The 22,521-nt window shown below is 40.1% G+C and overlaps 1 protein-coding gene across 3 annotated transcripts; it reads left to right on the top strand.

Annotated features, from left to right (window-relative positions):
- The first annotated feature begins 5,438 nt into the window (after window positions 1-5,438).
- Window positions 5,439-22,511, top strand: RpL13 (ribosomal protein L13). Of its 3 annotated transcripts, none has more exons than XM_067131247.1 (6): window positions 5,439-5,551; window positions 16,092-16,289; window positions 16,530-16,581; window positions 16,734-16,907; window positions 17,027-17,158; window positions 22,396-22,511. In XM_067131247.1, exons 2-6 carry the CDS (start codon window positions 16,099-16,101, stop codon window positions 22,486-22,488), a joined length of 642 nt encoding a protein of 213 aa, XP_066987348.1. In that variant the 5' UTR covers window positions 5,439-5,551; window positions 16,092-16,098; the 3' UTR covers window positions 22,489-22,511. The 3 variants fall into 3 exon arrangements, with proteins under 3 accessions (XP_066987348.1, XP_066987347.1, XP_066987349.1); XM_067131246.1 differs by having other exon boundaries at window positions 5,448-5,557; XM_067131248.1 differs by having other exon boundaries at window positions 5,525-5,607.
- The last annotated feature ends 10 nt before the right edge of the window (window positions 22,512-22,521 follow it).

Genomic DNA, 22,521 nt, shown 5'->3' with positions numbered 1-22,521 from the left:
TTTGTTTCATGTAAACAAACTTTGACATTCCTTTCTACAATTTAATATTAGGCACAAAACTACGAAATGTGTCTATATTTAACATCATTATTTGTAGATATAACCAAGTTATTTGCGTAGGAAATTTGTATTTAGTATAGAATGAGCTGGACCCGTCGGGAATGGATAAAACACATAAGTCGCACGTGGCTGGGTCTCTAAGCAAAAGCTAGGAGGACTCCATTCAGCAAGAGGTAGCAAACGGTGATAATTATTATTCATAAGATTTTAAGCAATTGCTTTTTGCCTAAGCATTTGACTACCTTTTGCTACTTGAGCCTTTGGTTTTCCTTACAAGCTTTTGCCTTAAGCAAATGCTTGCTTTTTATTCATTAGGCTCACTAGTGGACCGAGAACACTACCCTGTGGAACTCCAGACACAAATGGGTCTTGGTTCGCTAAAGATCCCATCAGCAACTCGTTGCTGCCTGCCTGTGAGGAAATCTTGAAGTAAATCTAAAACATATCGATCCACTCCAAGTTTACGAGGTTTAGAAATAAGTGCCTAGTGATTTAATTAATCGAAAGCACCCCTAAAATCAATTTGAATTACTCCACACTCAAAATCCTTATCAAGTTCTCTTGCAACAAATGGCATGTCAAGTCTAAAAGAGCATCGCAGGTACCTAACTGCTTCCGACATGCATATTGACTATCAGCAAACAATCCTTTGGATTCCACATACTTACACTATATAGAGGCTTAAAAATAAGTTTTTTCCGCTTAAAGTGTGACGTAGTCTTTTAAGGATAAATCTGTGCACAACTGCAGTGTAGAATGGCTAAAATAAGGAAGAAATCAATTCTCTTGTGGAAGAACAAAAGAGTTTGTTCTGATTCTGCAGTCAATTGACTGCTGTGCTCAAAGGAGATCAGGGAAGACATTTCCTGTATAAAAGGCTTTCATGTATATTCTCTGAAGTTATCACTGAGAGGGACAAGGAAACCCCCAGGAGTACCCCGAGAATCCATGACTGTCTCCAAGGTCAAATATATGAGCAGGATACTGAGGGACTTCTTTTACTTACTTCACAGTTTAAACATACATGGCCTAACTACGTAAAATGAACTGATGAGATTAAGGAGACATGGGTATCTAGATGAATGATAGCGAAGGCTTTTTTTTTTTTTGCTGAGACGCAGATCCCTTTGTCTGGAGGGAATTCTTTTCGAGGAACCTCGACCTCAGTGCACTTAATTATAAAAAAATAATCAAGTCTTTATTCCTTCTGCTACCTCATATAATTCATTCTCTCTCTCTCTCTCTCTCTCTCTCATAAAGTGATTATCCATTAAGCAAAAGAAACTCGGCGAAATATTTCAAGATTGCTACACGTTATCATAGCCATGGAATATGAAATTACGTTGAATATTTAGGGTATTTCCCTGGCTCCAGCGGGCACTGCAGTCTTTCATGCAAAATCAAATGAATGTTGCAAGCTGGCAGACAGGTAGACGCCGCGTTAATGTCTCCTCGGCTCACTTCACGGCTACTGTACCTTCACTAGTTGCGATTCATGACACCCTTACTGGGGCAGAGAACTCCTGTTATTATTATTATTACTATTGTTGATCCTCACCAGCTCAGAGAGTGACGTGGTTTAATGGTCAAATATGAGCTGAAATGTGGTGTAAAATTGTTAAAATCAATTATAAGGAATTTATGGGAATGCAATTTTATTATCCATTTGCCTGTGAGACGTTCAAATCACGCTGTGCCATGATTTATTGTGCGCAAGCAAAAGATTCGGAACTGTTCAGTCCACCCATATCTATGGGTCCACCGGGCGTTCATATAGTTGGTTGATCCTTTCTTAGCGTAAATAACGTCAAAGCTGGCATAGCAGCTATGGAATAAGGGACACGTCTTTCCCTTTATCCCAGGAATCATTCCTAGTATCCGATGTTGCCGTCTGCAAGCAAATTAAAACACATTTTGTACGATCGTTTTCTGTGTTATGCTGCGGGATGTTGGTAGCCCTGCCTGTTGCATGAAATGGTGAAGTCAACTCACCGTGCAAAAGTTCCAGGGAGGATGCTGGTTATCAGCGCGAAAATCTATAGTATCATCTAAACCAGGGGTTCCCAGTCTTTTTGTTTTTCTGTACCCCTTGGGCATTTTTATAGATTCCTGTGTACCCCTAAAAGTTGAGAATGATAAAAAAAACAATGAAATTGATATTGTGATGTAATTTTATTATGAAATCCGTTTGTGTAGACTGCATCTTTTCAGGTCCTGTACAGGTACAGATTACAGCAGTGGGAAGTTCCATAATAGTGAAAAACAAATGGTATTCACCCTACTCTTGATATAACTCAAGTAAAAGATTTGCTTACTAAAATGAGGATATTAAAAAAGAAAGACACCACATTGTGCAATCTCAATGCCGATTGCATCATGTATTGCCCAGTACTGGCTATTCTCTCAGATCCAATGTACCCTCTGAAGAGTACAAATGTACCACTGGGGGTACATGTACCCCAGGTTACCACTGCTTAAGTTGCATTTATCACCCAGATAACGTAAAATCTCAATGATCACTGGCTCCTTAAAGAAATCTTCGCACTCGTCACATTTCTCCCGGAAAGCAGCCTTCTTGATATCCACGAGTTCCTGTACCTTCATCATTTGCACAGAAAATTGGCCATCCTTCAACCCCTGTTTTACATTTCATTGTCTTGCGCAGAGATTTTATTATCAGCGATTCAGGAGTCATTTTCCAGCGAGAAATACCCTGAATATGTCTTACGGAATGTTATCTAATACCGTAGTGACACCTTTCAGAAGTAAGTACATAGAATCTGATCATCAGGTTTCATTCATACAGTACTGAGCAATTGACTCTTGTAATGTTAAAGAACAGGATACATTTCCAAGATAAATTTTTGCAGCTTATAAAACGCCCTTTCATAAATTCTACCGTAACTTCTTTCATTCCTTATGTAATCACTCTTTCTATAAAAGGATGAATTACCACTAAGATATGACGCACAGCCCTGTGAGACATACTTCTACATCAAACTATATAGCCACTTCCCACTCTTATTTATGGACCCACCTTATGCGAGGGTATTTTCAGTCTCTCGGTCTGGAACAGTATAGTGACATTGCCAGTGGAGATTTGAGCATAACCAAGGGGATCGTTTATGGAAGCAAGAAAAAACCAGACACTTCAAATTTCCTTAAAAGATTTATGGCTGTCATCAGTGTCCTGAATAATGACTGATATGTGTATGTGACGGAACCTGACAAATCAGGTGCGCTGGTAATTGTAAATGAAGTGAGTACATAGAAAAAATTAGTAATCTTTTGAGTGATGAATATACATGCAAGGAGCTAAATGAAAATCTTGTAGATAGTGTGAACAGCGATTTCAATGGAAAAGTTAAAGTTCTATGAAAAGGAAATAACATGCTGGGATTTTATCGAACACGGTAGACTCATAGAGAACAGGCAGCTAGTCGAATTTATTAAGAGATGTGCAAAAAAAATTCAACTGACTTCAATTGGAAATTTCACTCACAATATTTTGGTATGGCAAAGGGTAACCCTTTGTCTCCATAGTTAAGTAATTTGTATTTGGAATTTTTTGAAAGAAGAATATCATGAAAATCACTCCACCAAACGTAGTCTGGTTCAGGTATGTTGAAGACATATTATGAATTTGGCCAGGGAACGAAAATGTAAATAACTTTTTTTTGGCACTTTAGATGAATTCGGACCTTCAGTTAAATCCACCATGGAAAAGGACAAGACTGGTAGCCGATCTACCCTTTTCGGATTGCCTAATGCGTAGACCTAGCAATGGGTTTAAGTGGTGTTTACAGAAAACCTGTCAATATTTCTGTTTATTTTCATTTTTACTCTGCTCAACGCAGTAAAGTTAACAAGTCAGTGTTCACGTCCACGTTTTCAAGAGCTTTACGTAAATGTAGCCATGAATACATTGATGATGAAATAGACAAGATTAGGAACACATACAAGAAATTGAAGTGTCTTGACTGTATTAGACAATGCATTAGGAGAGGGAAAAATGAAAACACTTTGTATGAAAACAAAAAAGGAATTTACAAAACAAAAAACCAGCTTATACTATCATATGATAGTAATGAAAAATATTCCTCCCCCCTCCTCTACTTGAGAACTTTGGAGTTAATAAAGCATTTAGAACAATGAAACATGTACCTATAAAGAACTCTTCAGACAATACTAAAGGAAGCTTATATAAAATGCAATGCAAGTCTTGTGATATAACTTTTATATTGGTCGAACTGGAAAGCAGTGGCAAAGAGAATAGAACAGCATAAGAAATGTGTAAGATGATTACAGGTGAACAATGGTGTTTCTGCAATTTAGTGAAAACAATCACAAGAGAACAATCCATTGAGCTGGGACGAAAAAGATAATTTATCATAATAAAGCAGTGAAAAGAAACATCACTGGCTCTTGTTTTATAAAAGAAAGCCTTTATAAGAATATGAATATCAGTAAAGGCAAGTATAAATTTGATCTAGTCATTTCAGAAAAGAATATTGTAAAATGCTGAAAATCTAAGGAACGTAGTAGATATGTGCGGGAAAAAAGGATTAAAAAGATTTATAAACGGAACATCTGACCTCAGGTAAAAATGGGTGAATGACTCTACCCACTGGCACCTGTCAGGTGTGGGCTTTTCCAGTGGTCTGTTTGCACTGTGCACGTAGCATATATACAGTAATGTGAATTTCTACCTCTGCGTATCAGTCCTGCGATAATAGCTCATAAAATAAAGGATTTACATCCAGTCTTTAATTTTCCCAGAGGTAATGTGAGATATATAAACCACGCCAGAGTATATATATATATATATATATATATATATATATATATATATATATATATATATATATATATAATATATATATATGTAGGTATATATATAATGCATGTATGTTGTTGTTGAGAATTTGTTAGTTTTATTATTATTATTATTATTATTATTATTATTATTATTATTATTATTATTATTATTATTATTATTATTATTATGTAGTCCACAAACGACACCCAGGCAGCTCAGTAAGTTGCCATAAGAACTGAAGAAAGTGAAGAAGAAATTAAAGACATCTGTTCAACAACAATCATATTAAAAAAAGACATGACCGTAACGATTTTAGCAGAAATTAGAATAAGGATGTTACAAATTCTGTATTGCCTTAGAATACTAAAAACCTTGGCAGTAGCTAAGACTTCTGAAACATGGCTGCGTAGATCGCTCCTTCATGTTCAGCCTCTCTAATTTGAATGATCTTGTTGACAGACATGAAGTAAATTGTTTTCGCTCATTAAAAATAAATAAAAATTTAAATTTTATTTTAAGTTTTAATAAATAATTATAAACTTATAAAAATTAGTTATGTGGATAATTTATTTTTTTCCGGTAAATTCAAGAAAGAACCAAAATCATCTCTGTAGGTTTGTTTTCATCTGAGCTCTCACAATCTCTTCGTGACTGGGTCCTGCTCTCAGGACGGTCAGTGTTAGTATCGACTTTTGTTTTTCGTCTTCATGTCTGTATACATCGTATTAGTATGTAACAACCTTGCTATTTTGTTTCTTGTAGTGTGAGGCTTTGAGGTGATCGAAGTTTGATTTAGGTTAATTAACGGATTTTCGTGATTTTTAACGATAAAATTGAACATCGGACATGGTTTGTATAGGTGTGAACGGGTGATCGGACCGAGCATTTGTAAGTCGACATGTGCTCTATTTTGGTTAAACCGGTATATGTTTTAGAAACTGTAGCATTTCTCTCATAGTAATGTCAGCATCTGGTCATTGCTACGTAGATAGTTTAGTTTAGGCTACCGTTATCGTAGACATAGTCTCCATGCCGTTAATTTAGAACTTGGACTCGATCGAAGTTAGCGTAAGCATCCGGTATTTTACGAAATCGAGGCCAGGCTGTAGATTACGATGGACTTTTCCATCAGTAATAAGTTATTTCATGTCCCGAACTTCGGGTCTCATTTGGTGAGCGTATCCTATTTTAGCGTATTCGTATATTTGTAGATGTAGCCTAGCTCAGGATAGGACATATGTAAGGTTAGACTAGGTACTCTGAACAGGACTGCATGTGGCTGGTAAAAGAAGGCAGGGGGGAAATCCTACAGTTTATTGGTCCAAATTCACTGCTCTCGTGCGTGTTTTTGTGTAAGGTTTGGTGGATCTAAGTATTAGACGGTGGGTATTTGGCGAGAAATGGCAGTTTAGTTTACTGTTTGGTTGCTTATTTACAATTAAACATTATTTTTGGAGGATCGGCTGTAATTAACCAATGAAGTCCCCAACAAGGGGTTTCTATATGCGTTCTTCACAAGACAGAGCATGGGTACGTCTGTTTCGAATAGTTCCAGTCTCACAGCTCTCGCTAAGTGCAGAAAACCGACAGCTGCTGATTGGTGGCCCGAAAGCTAGCGCATGCGTGTCAGTAGCACTAGTAGTGAGTGAAAAGTGCCTTTGGAACGGCTTCCACTATCCATTTATTTGCCCTTTTTACGCTTGTTTTCCATGTTCCAAATGATGTATAATGGGAAATACATTAGGGTACCCAAACCTTTTCCCAAGTTATTTACCCCACCAAAAACTACCCAATTCCCAACGGGTCCCCCTTAATGTTGGCAGTGCTCAAAAGGATTTTACCACACCAATTCTAAGATAATTTACAGCTTAATTACAGCCAAGTGACAAAATATTACTTCAAATTCTTGTTCAGCAGGTAAAGTTCTATAGGAAAAGTCAACGCAACGAAAATAGCTCATTATGTGTTTGATATTTGTAATAAAATCACTGCTGCATTTGGTGGCGCAAAAAAAAAAAAAGCAACAGAAAAACTTTAACGGTAAGGGCAACCCTGTTGGGAAACCAGGGTTTTGGGGTGGGGGAGCTAAAGACGGGTATATGCCGCCCGTAGCATATGGAATTCCTGATTTTCTGACCCGCTAGTCTGCATGCAAGAGTCTTGCCTACATAAACGTTATTCGTTATTGACAAAGTGACCCGCTACACTACATCTGCTTGTCCCGTCGGTCCCACTGGCGGGACTTGTGCTGTGTTCGGGGAGCCTGTGAGTGACCGCAGGACCCCTCTTTTGGCGCCAAAAAATCGCTATAGAAAACTCGCCGAAAAAATTTTGCTCCCTCTGTGCTTCATGATGGTAGTGGAAAGCAGCTGAAAAACTAATAAACGATAAGGGGGACCCCATTAGGAACCGGGGTTTTGGGTGGGGAGAAGCAAAAGTTGGGTTTCCTGCTGGCTGTAACGTACAAAATTCGTTAGTTTCTGACCCGCTAGTCTGCATACAAAAGGTTGTCCCGCTAGGCTACAACCGTAAGACTGACCCGCTGAAGTACATACATGATGCTGACTTGCTAAACTACAGACATGAGGCTGACCCACTACACTACGTGTGAGGCTTGAGACTTACCCGGTGCTCTACTCACAACATTTTGTCCCGCCACTCTTTACAGTAGGCCCACCCTGATGCACCTACAGAAACCGCTAGGCTGGGGTACTTGCAGCCTATAAGAACCATGGTTAGGCTATTCCCTACCTACATTAGGGTGGACAGAAATCGCTAGCCTAGGCAACCTGTAGCCTACATAAGAAACATCGATTAGGATATTCCCTACCTTGCTACCTACATTAGAACGGGCGTTAATTTTGTAACAGTGAGTTTCTTTTTTAAACATATCTGCTCTCAGTTTGGGGTGGCAGAACGGCGCTGCACCCCTTATCCGCATTTTTAAAGATTCTTGGCAAGCTTGTATGCTCTGGCAAGAGGTAATATCTGTATTCAGTGTAGCCACAGGTTAAAAAACGACAAACAGCACACTAAGGTCAGTTTCAAAACACTACCTAACCTAGCAACAGAACAAATGTAAAAAGGCAGGTAAATGATCTGCTTATCGTCTTCAAAGTCACTGCTGTCCGACCATGTTGGTAACAGTATCGGCTTCGTAGGTCCTACTGTCCTGGGCTGCTTTGCAACTGCTGGCTGCTGAACAGGTGAGTGGGATTCACTCGGTCTGGGTCTTATTGTAAACGGTTGGGAAAGTAAATCAGAGATAGGGGATGTTGGGCGGCTCTTGAGCGGATAGATGCACTTAACTAAATCCAAAAAGGCCCGAAAAGTGAACTCCCCAGTGCTCCGTAGGAACTCGAGGACTGTGACAATCTACAGGTCTGTGTAGGAATTGAAATCTTCCGACCGGCTAATGAAGAGTTAGAGGTATTTATTTCTGGTGATAGAAATCCATTTCTCGCTATAATGTGGTTCGGATTCCACAGTAAGCTGTAGGTCCCGTTGTTAAGTAACCAATTGGCTCTCAGCCACGTAAGATATGTCTAATCCTTCGGGCCAGCCCTAGGAGAGCTGTTAATCAGCTCTGTGGTCTGGTAAAACTAAGGTGTACTTAACTTTTATACTTAACTTTTTTTTTCCACGGTGTCAACCTTTGGAAACAAAATCAGGTCGTGACTTTCCTTCCAGCTGGTTCTAGAAAGAAAGGACGCGTGATTCTGGTGTTGGCCTAGGCCTGTGAATCATATCGATAGAACACATTGTGATTGGTTCAAAGTATTTAATCTGTAAGCCCTAGGGCATGACCTGGGTCAGCCTGAGATACGATTGGACGGAATTAAATTTCCCACAATCAGGTCGGGTGATGTGTGGCGGTAGGCTTGGGAACTACGGGTTGAGAGGAGCGCCGCACTTCGGCCATCTGAAGAACTACGGTAGAGCGGTGCTCTGTGACACTGTTCATGTCAACTTGGTACATAAAAAGGTACGCTCTGCTGAAAAAGTTGTTGTTCGGGAAAATCAAGCAAATTGGCTAAGTTAGTTTTTGGGTAGAATCTGGCATGCTGAGCAACATTTATTCTGTGCCGTTTTTCATTTAGAGTTGTTAATGAGTTATGGGTGCGTCCCTCAGTCATCCAAACTACCCGCGTTCGGACATGTGCTCCGGCACCGGCTATGACCTAACCAAACAGACCAAAACCTTACCGAACCTGGAATAATGTGTCCTGACCTAACCTAACTAGACCCAACCTAACCTGACTTGAGGCGCCCTGACCTGGCCGGGGTTGCTTCACCCTCCTGGACTCCCCTCAGTTTTTAGCGCACCTACCCAGGCAGGTGGGCTGGTTTAGGCTATTCCTTGACAGCAGTAGGCCCAGATCATATTTCACCATGCACTGACCCGCTACTCTGCATCATCTTGTTACTTTGTTCCAGTCGGTGGGACTAATGGTTTGTCCGGACATATGATTCAGCACTGGCCATGACCAGACCGAACAAATCAAAACCTAAGCAAACCTAGCATAACATGTCCTGACCTAACCTAAACCAACCCAACCTAACCTCACTTAAGGCTCCATACCCTGACCTGGCCCCCCCCCAGATTTTTAGCGCGAATACTTGGGCGGGTGGATTGGCCTATGGTACCCCTTAACAGTAATGGGTCCAAATCATCATAATTCATTATGCAATAACATAAATGCCAAAGAAAGGGATATGCACTGCTTACCTTATTCAAAATCGCTGCTGTCCGACCATGAGGGTACCAGTCTCTGCTTGTTTGCAGCTGCCAATCAGGTGAATCGGAAGTACTTGTTCCGGGTCTTATTGTATTCTTCTGGGAAAGTAAATCAGAGACGGGGAATGTCGGGCGGCTCTTTAGCGGACATATGCATTTAATTAAATAAAGAAATGCCCGAAATGGGCACAAAACACCTTTTAGATATCACTTCTGGAGCCACTTAGTAAGTTCACCAGTGTTACATTAAAAAACAAGGACAATTGGAATGTACAAAAATCTGTGAAAGAATTAAATTCGTCAGTGGATATTACTTTGGGAAATAAAAATCTGTCGTGACTCTCCATCTCGGCAGTTACAGAAGGAAAGAAGGGTGACTGTGGTCAGGGCATGGGCCTATGAATCATATTGATCAGACATTCTGACTGGTACAATGTGTTTAATCCGTGGGCTGTAGGGAATGACCTGGGTCAGCCTGGGATATGATTGGATAGAATTAAATTTCCTGTGATCGGTCGGGGCGACATAAGGCGGCAGCCTTAGGAACTACAGGGTGAGAGGAGTGCTGCACTTCGGTCATCTTAAGAACTACTGGAGAGCCATGCTGTGTGACACCAATCACGTCACTTTCACGCTTAGAAGTTGTATTGGTATGAATTGCTTACCCCATCGAATTATTGTAACTCCAGCACTACCTGGGTACCTGAGTATTTTAGTAGTTTTATCACAAAAAGTGCATTTATTCATGAAAATACAGTAATTAATGAATATTTCTCAGTGAAAAATACCGCAAATGACCGAATTTTCAGTGAATAATGTATATATATGTTCCATAGAGAAATCCGCGAATAGGGCTTTACTGTATAATGGTACCCTGTGTACTTCAACCAATATTGGTAAAAGCAAATGTGGCAATCTCTCTCTGTTGGCTCTCCTAAACCTAGTCCCTGTCAGACTCCCATAAACCACGGAGGAGGCATACTGCCAGTCCATGGGAGTCTGAAGGAGTTTTGCCCCCGGATGGCTGCCCCTCAATCGAGCCCTCCGTCCGCAGGTGTTGATGGACACAGTCATGGGAAAGGCGTCCAAAGAGAAGTGCTTTTTTCTAGTGATACTCCAATGTAGACAAAGTTCCGATGGCATTTTTTGGAGTGAATCTTGGCCATTGAAGAGGCTTTTTTCGGATGAGACTTGCTCTTCTCCACCATTGTAAACGTCCCATGGAGCAGGAGTTGAGTACACATCTTTTTATGTCTTCTGGGATTGTCTTGAACTTTTGTCCCATGAACTGCTTCTGAAACGCCAGCATTGGCACTAAGCAGACCATCAGTTTCAGAGCGTTCTTTTTGCTCGATTCCGTAGCACCCATTAGCACGAGCTCCCTATGGCGCCAGAACTCTTCTTCATATAGAGCTCCCAACACCAGCTCTCATGTGTCTGGCGCCAGCCTACAAGTGGCTGACACCAATCTCTCTTTAGCTCGGCGCCTGTCTCTTCTAAGAGCATAAGGTACAGTATTATCCTACTTATGGTGGGGTTAGGTTCTAAAACCATCATTTGTTGGAAAAAAAGTATCTCAAATATAGCCTAGCCTACACTATAAAATATGCTCTATACATATATGGTATAGTAATTATTAATATTGGCTAATTCTGGAGGTTCATGCAGATTAACTTCATGATAACTGAGTACAAAGAGAAATTGAATAACAAAAGATTTAGCTTAGCCTACACGTAGGTATATCATATACATAAATGGTAGCCTGGCCTACATTATACAGTATAGGTATTGCCCTACCTACGAAGGGGTTAGGTTCCAAAAAACTCATCGTTTGTTGGAAAAAATGCTTCTCGAATATGGCCTAGCCTGACTTACGGTAATCAGTACCATCTGTACATATATGGTAGCCTAGCCTACACTACACAGTACTGTATACTCTATACATAGTAATTATTAGTGTTGGCTAATTCTGCGGTAATTATTAGTGTCAGCTAATTCTGCAGGTTCAATGCAGATTGACTTATGATAATTCAGTATAAAGAGAAATTGAATAACAAACAAGGCTTAGCCTATACTGTGGTATATTGTATAGGCTACATATACGGTAGCCTAGCCTACATTATACTGAACTATTCACATATATTAATAGTATTATGCAAACATCAGCATGACGAATGTGCATCTTTTTCATGGATCTTTTAAAAAGTTATGCTTTACTACATTGTATCTAATTGCGTATATTCTCATATTGCTTTTGTAGCCTCTAGTTAGCGAAATTAATGTAGATACTTTATTTATTTGGGACAAGGATATTCTTCGTTGTACAAAGTGTTTTTAAGTCGAAATATAACATACGTCTCGTTGTGAAATTAATTTAGCTTTTTTTTTTTAATGTATGACGTTCGCGGGCATCACGGTTGGCCGTTTTGGGGGCAAGTTTTTATGTAAAAAAAAAAAATCAAGATTCCATTCGCTATTTTCACAATTTCATCATAATACAAGTTTTACGTATTTATCTTATATTGGCGTGAGAACAGCAGTAATTTGTGTTCTTTCATGCCCAGTATTTTTGATTAAAATAGTCTCCAATTTTATTTACGGTCAAGTTTCATTCATGTTGCCGATGCACGATAATTTATAGTCAATAGCAGCTTGAACATTGTTTTCTCAGCTTCAGCTACAACTTGCAGTTTAAAGTTACTGTAGCAGTATATTTCCTTCCTGATCTTTTCTCCAAAGCAAATAAAGGTATAGTGTAAAAAATATATCTGTCCTATTGTACTTAACGTCATTTGTAACATAATACAATAATTGTTTAACTGTACGATGGTTGAAATACAAGCAAAACAGTTGTTATCCAATTCGATCATTATCAAAACAACAGTTTCTTGTTCAGTTGTTTATGTCTGTACGCATTTACATTAAAGTATAACGTTACTAACAATACTTTTATCATTCTCTCTTACTTTTTTAACTAGAAGATGGAATAAAGAGATGAAGGAAAAGAAGTTGGTCTATTGTAAGTTGGTTTCTCTCGCTGCCTGCGCTCGCACGAAATCTAAAAATATTTTCTAAATATTTTTGTATCTATCAATTGCTAACCCCATCATAAACTCGAAATATCCTAAGTCAAATTATTGTAAGTCGAGCACTGCCTGTAATCTATATTTATATGTTAATATCGTATTATACAAACATCAACGTAATGAATATGCATCTTTTCCATGGATCTCTTAAAAAATTATGCTATACTTCACTGTATCCAATAATATGTGCTCTTAATATTACTTTTGTAATATAAAGACGATCATAGCGGTCAATGTTTTGGTATGGAAATAGAATACGCTTTGATTATTTCACCGTATTTAACTTGGTTTAGAGCGCTTTTCTTGCTTGTAGTTAGCATTAATGGGACAAGGTTTTTCTTTATATGAAGTGTAGTTTTTTTTGTTTCCCTCGATTAATAGATGACGGCTGTTGGGGGGGGGGATTTTTGTTTTGTATAAAAAAAAAGTCCCTTTGCAATTTTCACTCTTTCATCATAATACGAGCATTACATATTTATCTTTTATTGGCATGAAAACAGCAGTAATTTGTATTATTTCATGCCCAGTAGTTTTGATTAAAATACTTTTCTCTCTTTATTTATGCTCGAGTTTCATCCATGTTGCCAATGCACAGTAATTTATAGTCATTAGCAGCTTGAACATTGTTTTCTCAGCTTCAGCTACAACCAGCAGTTTAAAATTAGCTGTATATTTCCTTGCCAACCTTTTCTCCATACTGAATAAGGGTATAATGTAAAAATATATCAGTCCTGTTCTACTTAATGTCGTTTGTAACAACTACGGTAACTGTTTATTGTCGTACGATGGTTGAAATACAAGCAGAACGGCTGTTGTTATCTGATTTGGTTGTCAGCAAAATGGCAGTTTCTCATTCGGTTGTTTATGGCTGTATGCATTTGCGCAAGAGTATAACTTTATTAACAATACTCATCATTCTTTTACTTTTTTGACTAGAAGTTGAGGTAGAGGGATGGAAGAAAAGAAGTTGGTCTATTATGATTTGGTCTCTCTTGCTGCCTCTGCCCGCGTGAAATTTAATATTTTCTAAATATTGTATTTATTAATTGCTAATCCTGTTGCAAAATCGAATTATCGTAAGCCAGATTATCACACAGTCGAACCTCGTTAAATGGGACCCCATTAATCCGGATATAAGATAAGATGGACACTGAAGGAGGTCTGCCGATTTAAAATGCGTAATGTTCATCCACGATTTAAGATACTTACTGTTCCTCTGCTCATCGCCATATACCATTTTCCATTTTATTTACCAAATGTGCAAAGTATGAAGTTTGGTAGCATAAGTTAGGCTGACGTAGTTCCTAGACTTCATTGAAATTTGTGTAGAAATTGTACCCTGAATGGGGTTTTCATTCCAGTTGTATGTTAGCTGAGGTACGATTACAAAACAGTGGTTCATTGCAGGAATTCGGTAAATTCAGCATTTTTGCAATGTTTCAAGTCCCGACTTAAAAAAAAGAGATTGGTAGGTTTCATTCAGAATTGGCATTTTAAAAAAATGTTTAGTTGCCTCACTGTTGTTATGAGCTGATGAGTGAATATGCAAGAATTCAAGATACAATACCTAAATAGTTATAAGTAGTTGCAGATGCACTACCTAAATAGTTGTAGATATCATTATAGGCAATTGTAAAGTTTATAAGAAAAAGGTTAGTTACAGAGGTTAAAGTGGTTAATTAAGGTTTAAGAAGGAAAGTAATTAGAAATAAAACATAATCCCGCACTTGAATGGCGATGCCCTTGTAAAGGAGTTGCCTCTTTTCTAGCAGTCTGGGCACTTTCGAAATGTTTAGGCGAGCTCTTAATTGGCCACTAGGGCTCATGAAGTTTTTTACCGAAGGTAGCAGTTGAAGGATTTAAAAGAATGCAGTAGTCAGACAGTCCAAAGAGATTTATGATAATTGTCAGTATAGTGTGGTTGCTTACTTGTGTATGTGTATATATATATATATATATATATATATATATATATATATATATATATATATATATATATATATATATATATATATATATATATATATACAGTCGTAAAAAAAAAAGCGAGCGACTCTATTTATTACTGTAATAAGCGTTTTTTCTTGCGATTTCAGTATATATTTTCCCCAATTTATCGTTAGCTGGCAGCCTGTATTGTCTCGCTGTTAGGTACCATGAGTTTCTAATGCACTTCAGTGATACTCAAAGCTATCACAAAGGTCGGCTGTCATTGTATGCGCTCGTGCCCCATTCACGCTTTAAATCACCGCTACATTTAGGCCTCTTGCTTAGCTAATGGGCTAAAACTTCCTTATCCTTGGTTAAGAAAGCAGAAATTGTGACCCTATGGAAAACTGGCAAGTCAATGTCAGCTATTGCAAGAGAGCTGAAGAATCTCTAAAAGCACCGTCATTGTGGTGCAACCGCTCCAAGACAGGAGACCTTGATTCATCACTGAAGGGAAGAAAGGCTCAGGAGGCCACGAGTACAAAAAGAACGGATAACATTTTAAAAGGATTGTTATGGAACATCCATCAATGCCAGCCAAAATTTTGAAGTCTCAAAACCCTGATCTGTTAGGTTCGATTTGGTCTCCCATTGTGTTGCAGCAAAGAAGCCACTCCTCACTAAGCCTATGAAAAAAAAAAAAGGATGGCTTTTTGCAGAAAATATTTGAAGTGGACTGAAAAGGATTGGGAAAGGGTAGTTTTTAGCGATGAATCTAACTTCCACATTATTCATAGCGCTGGCAAGAAAGTAAGGAGGCCCCAAGGATCTAACCGCTATGCATCAAAATACACAGTCAAGACTGTGAAACATCCATATGTGATGGTATGGGGATGTTTCAGCGGATATGGGGTAGTGGGGATTATATTTTCTCCCAGAGAGCACGACAATGAATGGAGAGATTTATGAAAATGTCTTGGAAAATGATTAGTCCCTTACAAGGAACTTTTGGGCATGCGTGTATTTATGCAAGATGGAGCACCTTGCCACCGATTTCATTTTCTTAAGGAATTTAATATTCAGAAATTTGGCCAGGCAATTCACCAGATTTAAACCCAATTGAAAATTGCTGGGCATACATGAAACAAACTGGGCACCTGAAAAGGTCCCTCCCAAATTGAAGGATGCCATCCGTATTTTATTTGATGGATGCACAATATTTCAAAGATTTAGCACATTCAATGCCAAGAAGGTTAAAAGCTGTACTTAAAAATAATGGAGAAATGTCTAAGTATTGAAAAAAATATAAGTGAACTAAAATTTTCCCTTTTATTTTCCTTTTTTTATATCATTGCTATGATTTGTTTACAAATGTAGTGGGCGTTGGTTTTTTTTTTGCGCCGACTGTATATATATATATATATATAGTATTTATTAAACCTTGTATTTTATTTTGCAGAGTGACCATGGCACCTAAAAGGAACAATATTATTCCGAATGCCCACTTTCATAAGGATTGGCAGCGTTATGTACGCTGCTGGTTCACACAGCCTGCCAGGAAACAGCGTAGGCGAGATAAGCGGCAGAAGAAAGCAAGATTAGTGGCCCCAAGACCTCTGGGAAAACTGAAGCCCATCATTACCTGCCCATCCAATAGGTAAGATTACTTCAGTGGTGGTCTAGTGATGATGTATTGATGATTTTTTGTCATGCTATAATGTGAAGACCATTGATGATTCTTCTTGCCATTATGGGAACACATTCTGAAAGTTTTGTTGGTGGAATAGTATGCACAATTCCTTCTGAATTCTAAATATATAAGGGCTGTTTTAAGAATTTTAGTGTAAATTTGTTAACTCCATTGCTTTTTAATATTGAAAGCACATTTATCTTCCAGATACCACATCAAGAAGCGATTGGGAAAGGGCTTCACTTTGGAAGAACTTAAGGTATTAAGTTGGTAGCTAATTTTTAACTTGGTCTGTGAATTTGGTAATGTTATACTGTACCCCTCCCTTTTTTTCATGCCGTGTCCCTGTTATGTTTATTTATTTATTTATTTATTTATTTTTTATTTTTTTTTTTTTTTTTATTTTTACAGGGAGCAGGTCTGAATAAACGTTATGCCATGACAATTGGTATTGCTGTAGACCATCGCCGAACTAACAAAAGCATGCAAAGTCTGCAGAGAAATGTAAGGAGACTAAAGGAATACAAGAGCAAATTGATCCTCTTCCCATTGAAGGTCAACAAGCCCAGGAAAGCAGATTCCTCTGTAAGTATCTCTCTCTCTTTTACTGTATAGAGTTTTACAAGAGGCATTGAATGTTTTGAGATTGGAGTGGCTTATTTTTATGGCGGATTTTCTTTCCTTATGCATTATATCTTTTGCAGCCCCAGGAACTTGCTATGGCACAGCAGTTGGTAGGAGAAGTCTTACCTCTTCATCCACAGTCTATAACTGAAGCCTCCAGAAAAGTCAGCAAGAGAGACAAGACTTACAGCTGCTTTAATGCCCTCAAGAGTGTAAGATCTTATAACCCTGTTCATTTTTATAGAGAATTAAATCTCTCAAAATGTGATATGTATGCTGTATATTGCCTTTTCATACAAGTAACATACCAAGTAATTATGTTTCTACTTGCGGGGCAGCCTTTTTAAAAATTTGCGGAAGCGCTTCTATTTTTTTTTGTGTAGATGACAGGCTCTGCCTACTATCGGAGTACTTGGGAAACAACCAATAGGTAAACTCAGTTGTTTCTGCCGGCTTGTCGTACAATATTGCGCCATTGTGGCAGCTTTTTTCATGGTTTTCAGTTGTATTTTGGTAATGTACAATTGCATTGCTTCAGTAGCCAACATAGTTTTGCCAGCTTATTAGCTTTTTTTGGATGTCCAATTCCAGCCCTTCTAGTATTTGTTGTTGCCACGAAAGGTTAACAAAATCTTATCCTCATTCAATATGCAGTAATTGTAGGGGCAAGAATGTAGTAAGGAGAAAGCTGGTGTTGAATGTCCTTGGGATGAGAGGCAGTGAAAAGTGCTTAAATCACACTTAAATAAACTAGAGAGGTATAGGAAGAGGAAAGTAGCTTATAGAGCCGAGAGACTGTCACATGGCCTAGAAACAATTACTAAACTAGTTTAGTAGCTAGTCCTGCTCTCTCTCCTACTCCTAATCCTGCATTTTCTCCCAATACTCGCCCTCCTACTATGCATCCACCTACTCCCGTGCCTGGCTCCCTTGCATCTGACCCTAATACCATTGCCAGTCTCGAATCTAGGTTTGATGAGAAGATAGGTCTTTTGTTTAGTACAGTGGGAGAATTGAGAGTGTCGCTGAAAGTGATTATGGATAAAGTCTTTGCTAAAAAGGTGATGAGTGACTAGTGCAAGTAGAGGAGGTGGCTTCCCATCCAGTCAGTTCTCCTAGACGGAGATCCTAGTCTTACTCCTGTGAACCTAGGAGAAGACATACTGGAAGTCCAAGGGAGGCCGAGGGGGTTTGCCCGCAGGTAGTCGAACCTGTTGCATGATCCCAGGTGTTGACAAACAGCTGTTGGAAAGGCTCTCTTTGGAGGTGCATCAGTTGTCTTACAGTTACGACAATTCCAGTACTGACAGGATGCGCTGGAAACGATACCCATTTTCTTCAAGACCACTTGACTGCCCTTCTGATTATGTTGGTCGGAGTTCAGATCCTCTTCCAGTTAAGCGGCATAGGAAGGCCAGTGCCAGTCCACAACCTTTGTGTAGGGATGCGATCGACACTTCTGTCCTTAACCCCTGTTCAACATTTGTCTTTATTGAACATTCCAGAGGCCTTCTCACCTGAGCGCCCATCCGCTGAGCCCCCTCACCAGGCTTCACAGCGCCCACTCATAGGTGCCCAACTGCATTTACCAAACGTCTGGCTCAACTTTCCGAGCGCATGGCTCCACTTTGCTGGTGCCAACTCTGCAGTACCCTACACCGTACCCACTTCTTGAGTGCCAGGTGCCCTCTCCCAGACGTGTTTCTCCTCTTCAGTCTGCTAAGAGACCACGGTCTTTGTCACCTTCAGATCAAGACGAACTGCTGTTGGCTCCGATTAAGCGATAGTTAGCTGAAATCATGAGCTTGTTGAAGAAAGCTCCCTCCACTGCCAAGACTTTCCATGATCCTATCCTGTCCCTGGTCTTCTCAGAAGAGGAGGTCGATCAAGAACCTGCTCCTCCTCCGTATACAGTTCTTCTACAGTATCCTGTGGCAAACATCCCCACCTTTTTTGGCCCAGCTGCCCTGGTCTTGCCTGCCTTTACTTTTTTTTTTTTTTTTTTTAATGAGACTCCTCCAGACGACAAGACTAGATGCCCCAAGATGGTACTTTCTTCGTCCTCCAAGAAGTTGTTCAAGAAGATGGGAGATTGGTCTTCAGCTAAAAGGGAGCAAGGGAAATTTTCTTTCACCTTTCCTCCTGTTTGCTTAGTTTGTAGCAGGTATTTATCATAAGTCACTGGGGAAGCTACTCCTTTGGGAGTAGCTGCCTCCTTCCAAGGGGACTTCTCTGGCCTCGTCGACGCTTCTCGACGTTCTGCATTCTAGTCGGCAGAACTAGATCACCATGTTGAGGATGTTTTCAAGGTTTTTGAAGTTTTTAGCTTTCTTGACTGGACAGTGGGAGCACTGGCAAAGAAGATTGAGGACTTCGAAGATTTATCGGGAGATGTCGCCCCTGACTGTGTAGGAGTCTTGTCCTGTGCAGACAAGGCCATTAGAGATGGTGTACTAGAGCTTTCCACTCTGTCCACATTGGGAGTACTTAAGAAGAGAGAGCTCTGGTATTCCTTTACTACTAAGGGAGTTGCACAGATGCAGAAGTCGGCCCTGTTATTTTCTATTCTGGACAAGCTTCACCTCTCCCTGCAGGACACAGATAAGGAAATTGCATCTAACCTTCAGAACTTGATGCAAGATCTGTTGGCTCAATCTTCCAAACCTCCCAAGGATTTGCCTGCCTTTGCAACCAAGATGGCTTCTTCCCTCCAGTAGCAGCCCTTTTGTGGAGGTAGACCCAGAGTTCGCTTGAATACCCGTTCCATTGTACATTTCACAGCAAGGTCCATTAAGAAGAGCTCAGCCAAGACAGTGCCCAAAACTGAAGTCCTTCATGTGCTGGTAGGAGACAGACTCCTGGAGTTTTGGGAAAAGTGGCTGATTAGAGGTGCAGAGCCGTGGGTCATCAAGGTTCTGAAGTAGGGCTATGCCATCCCATTCCTGGTGAGCCCACCATTAGTCACTTATGTCGCACTGTCAGCTTAATCGAGAGGCTCAAGAGAGATATTAGGCCCTTTTGGAGGAAACTTCCTCCCTCCAGAAGAAGGCCATAGAGGAAGTTGAGAACACCAACACGGTTTTTACAACTTGTCTCTGTGTGGTTCCAAAAGTATAGGGGCTGGAGACCAGTCTTAGAAGTAAGCGCCTTCAATCACTTTGTCCAGAAGATATTCAAGATTGAGAAGGACGCATACTACCACATTCCAATCCATCCAGACTCCAGGAAGTATCTAAGGTTTGATTTTCAGGGCAAAGTGTATCAGTTTCAGGCCCTTTGCTTCAGCCTTTCGACGGCCATTCAAATTTTACTCGAGTCCTCACTCCACCTTTCAAAATGACTCCACTTGATAGGGATCAACGTAACTATATGGATGACTGGCTGCTTCGATCCCCGTCAAAGGAAAAGTGGATGAAGGACTTGCACAAGGTTATGCTTAACAAGGAACTGGGCCTTCTCTTCAGTCTACTGTACAGAAGTCTCAGTTGCCCCCTCACGAGAGAAACTGTTTTAGGGATGACTCAACTTTCTCTGATTTTCGGCCTTTTCCATCTCCCATGAAAATTTCCAGCTCGTCTCATCAGTGGGTGAGCCTGCTGGAGACATTGGCATCCAATTCTTTATAAAGACCAGCTGGGACAGGAGAACACAGCCGAACACTTGTGTGTTTACAATCACCCCAGAGATCAAAGTGGACCTGCAATGGTGGCTGTCCAAAGGAGGATTATTGGAAGGGAAGTCCCTTCAACCTCTGAACTCTGGCCAAGGCTGTGGAGCTCTTCTGGGGAATTAGGAAGCATCCGGCATGTGGACCCCAGAGCAACCAAGTCTACACATGAATGTCAAAGAACTGAAAGTGGTTCATCTAGGCCTTCAGTTTTTCTCAACCATGGTCCACAACAAGACAGTGGTAGTCCATGCAGACAATACCACGGCCTTATCATTTGTCTGGAAACAAGGCGGCACTTATTCCTTTTCAGAAAATTTTTGCCAGGCAGCAAGAGACCTACTCCTCTGGGCAGAACAGAATCGAGTGACTCTGGTCATCCAGTTTATCTAGGGGAAATTGAATGTTATGGCAGATGAACCGAGCCATCAGAAGCAGGTCTTTCCACTGAATGGACCTTGGATCCTCTGGTCTGTCTAGATCTTTGGAAAATGTTGGGCAGTCCAACATTGGACCTGTTTGCCACCTCCAAGAACCATCAGCTTCCTCTCTCTTGCTCTCCAGTCCCAGATCCTCTTGCATGGCCAACAGTCGCCTTGCTGCAAGACTGGTCCAATCTGGATCTGTATGCTTTTCCACCCTTCAGCATGATCAGGGAGGTTACAAACAAATTTCAGGCCCACCACAACGCAACTATGACCCTCATATCCCTGTTTTGGCCCCTGAAGGAATGGTTCCCTGACCACGTTGGTCATTGGTGGATTTTCCAAGACTCCTTCCCCAAAAACAGTCTTTACTCAGACAGCCCCACTTAAGAAGACACCACCAAGGGTGGTTCGCTCTTACCCTGACAGACTTCAGACTGTCTGCAATCTTGTCAGAGTGAAAGGCCTTTGAAGGGGAGCTGCAGAGGCTGTAGTAATATGGGAAGCACTCTTTCTTTGTCTTACTATCCTTTCGCCTTGGTGTAGGGTTTTATGGCCTTTGGGGAGCCTGTGGGTACAGTGTACCTGGAGTACCCACCAGTTGCAGTGGATGTGTTGTGGTGTTTTCAGAGTAGGTGACAACGTTGTCTGTTTGTTTTAAAAATTCGGTACTGCTCCCTGGGCAAGGGCACTTTCATATGCTTTGTTAACCATCAGGCCTATCCTCTGCTGCAAAGCTCCTACTTAGTAGAGGTGACCCAAGGCTCAGCCGCCAGGCCACTACAGGTTAAGATAAGCGCCAACCAGAGGCAGTATTCACCTGCAGTAGCTCTCTTACCAGGTAAGGAAACAACGAGGATTGTGCTGATGCTGGCAATTTTTCTATTTCAAATTCATTACCATGCCTTAAAGGTTTGGAGTAGAATGTGTCCATATATTCCACCTCCATTCAATGTGAGATTCAGCCATGTAATTACTTGGTAATTTAATCAGATGAAAATGATATTTTCATAATAAAATTAAGTTTCATATATACTTACCAAGTAATTACATAATCGGAGCCCACCCTCCTCCCCTCTTATGGACATAAGGGCACAAACAAAATTGAGCTTACCTGCTAGTTGTTTCCTGCGTGCTCCGATAGTGGGTGGGGCCTGTTACCTACACAAAAACAACAGAAGCGCTACCGCGAATTTTTAAAAAGGGCTGTTGTGCGAGTAGAAACAATAGCTATGTAATTACTTGGTAAGTATATACGAAACTTAATTTTATTATGAAAATATCATTTTTCTGTGTTTGGTGATGTAAGTTAACAATGTGGAGCAATTTTTTTTTTTTTTTATCTCGATTCCTTTAGGAAAGATCAACTGCTCGCAACTGGGGAAAGCGCGCCAAGAAGGCACAGGAAGCTGCAGAAAGCGCTGCTGTTATTGGTGGAGCCAAAAAATAATATTAAAAGTGGCAAAAAGAGAATTGTAATTTT

The sequence above is a fragment of the Macrobrachium rosenbergii genome, chromosome 29 (assembly GCF_040412425.1).
Source record: "Macrobrachium rosenbergii isolate ZJJX-2024 chromosome 29, ASM4041242v1, whole genome shotgun sequence".
Taxonomy (NCBI): domain Eukaryota; kingdom Metazoa; phylum Arthropoda; class Malacostraca; order Decapoda; family Palaemonidae; genus Macrobrachium; species Macrobrachium rosenbergii.
The sequence above is the reverse complement of the archived record's forward strand: the minus strand, read 5'-3'. Positions and strand labels throughout refer to the sequence as shown.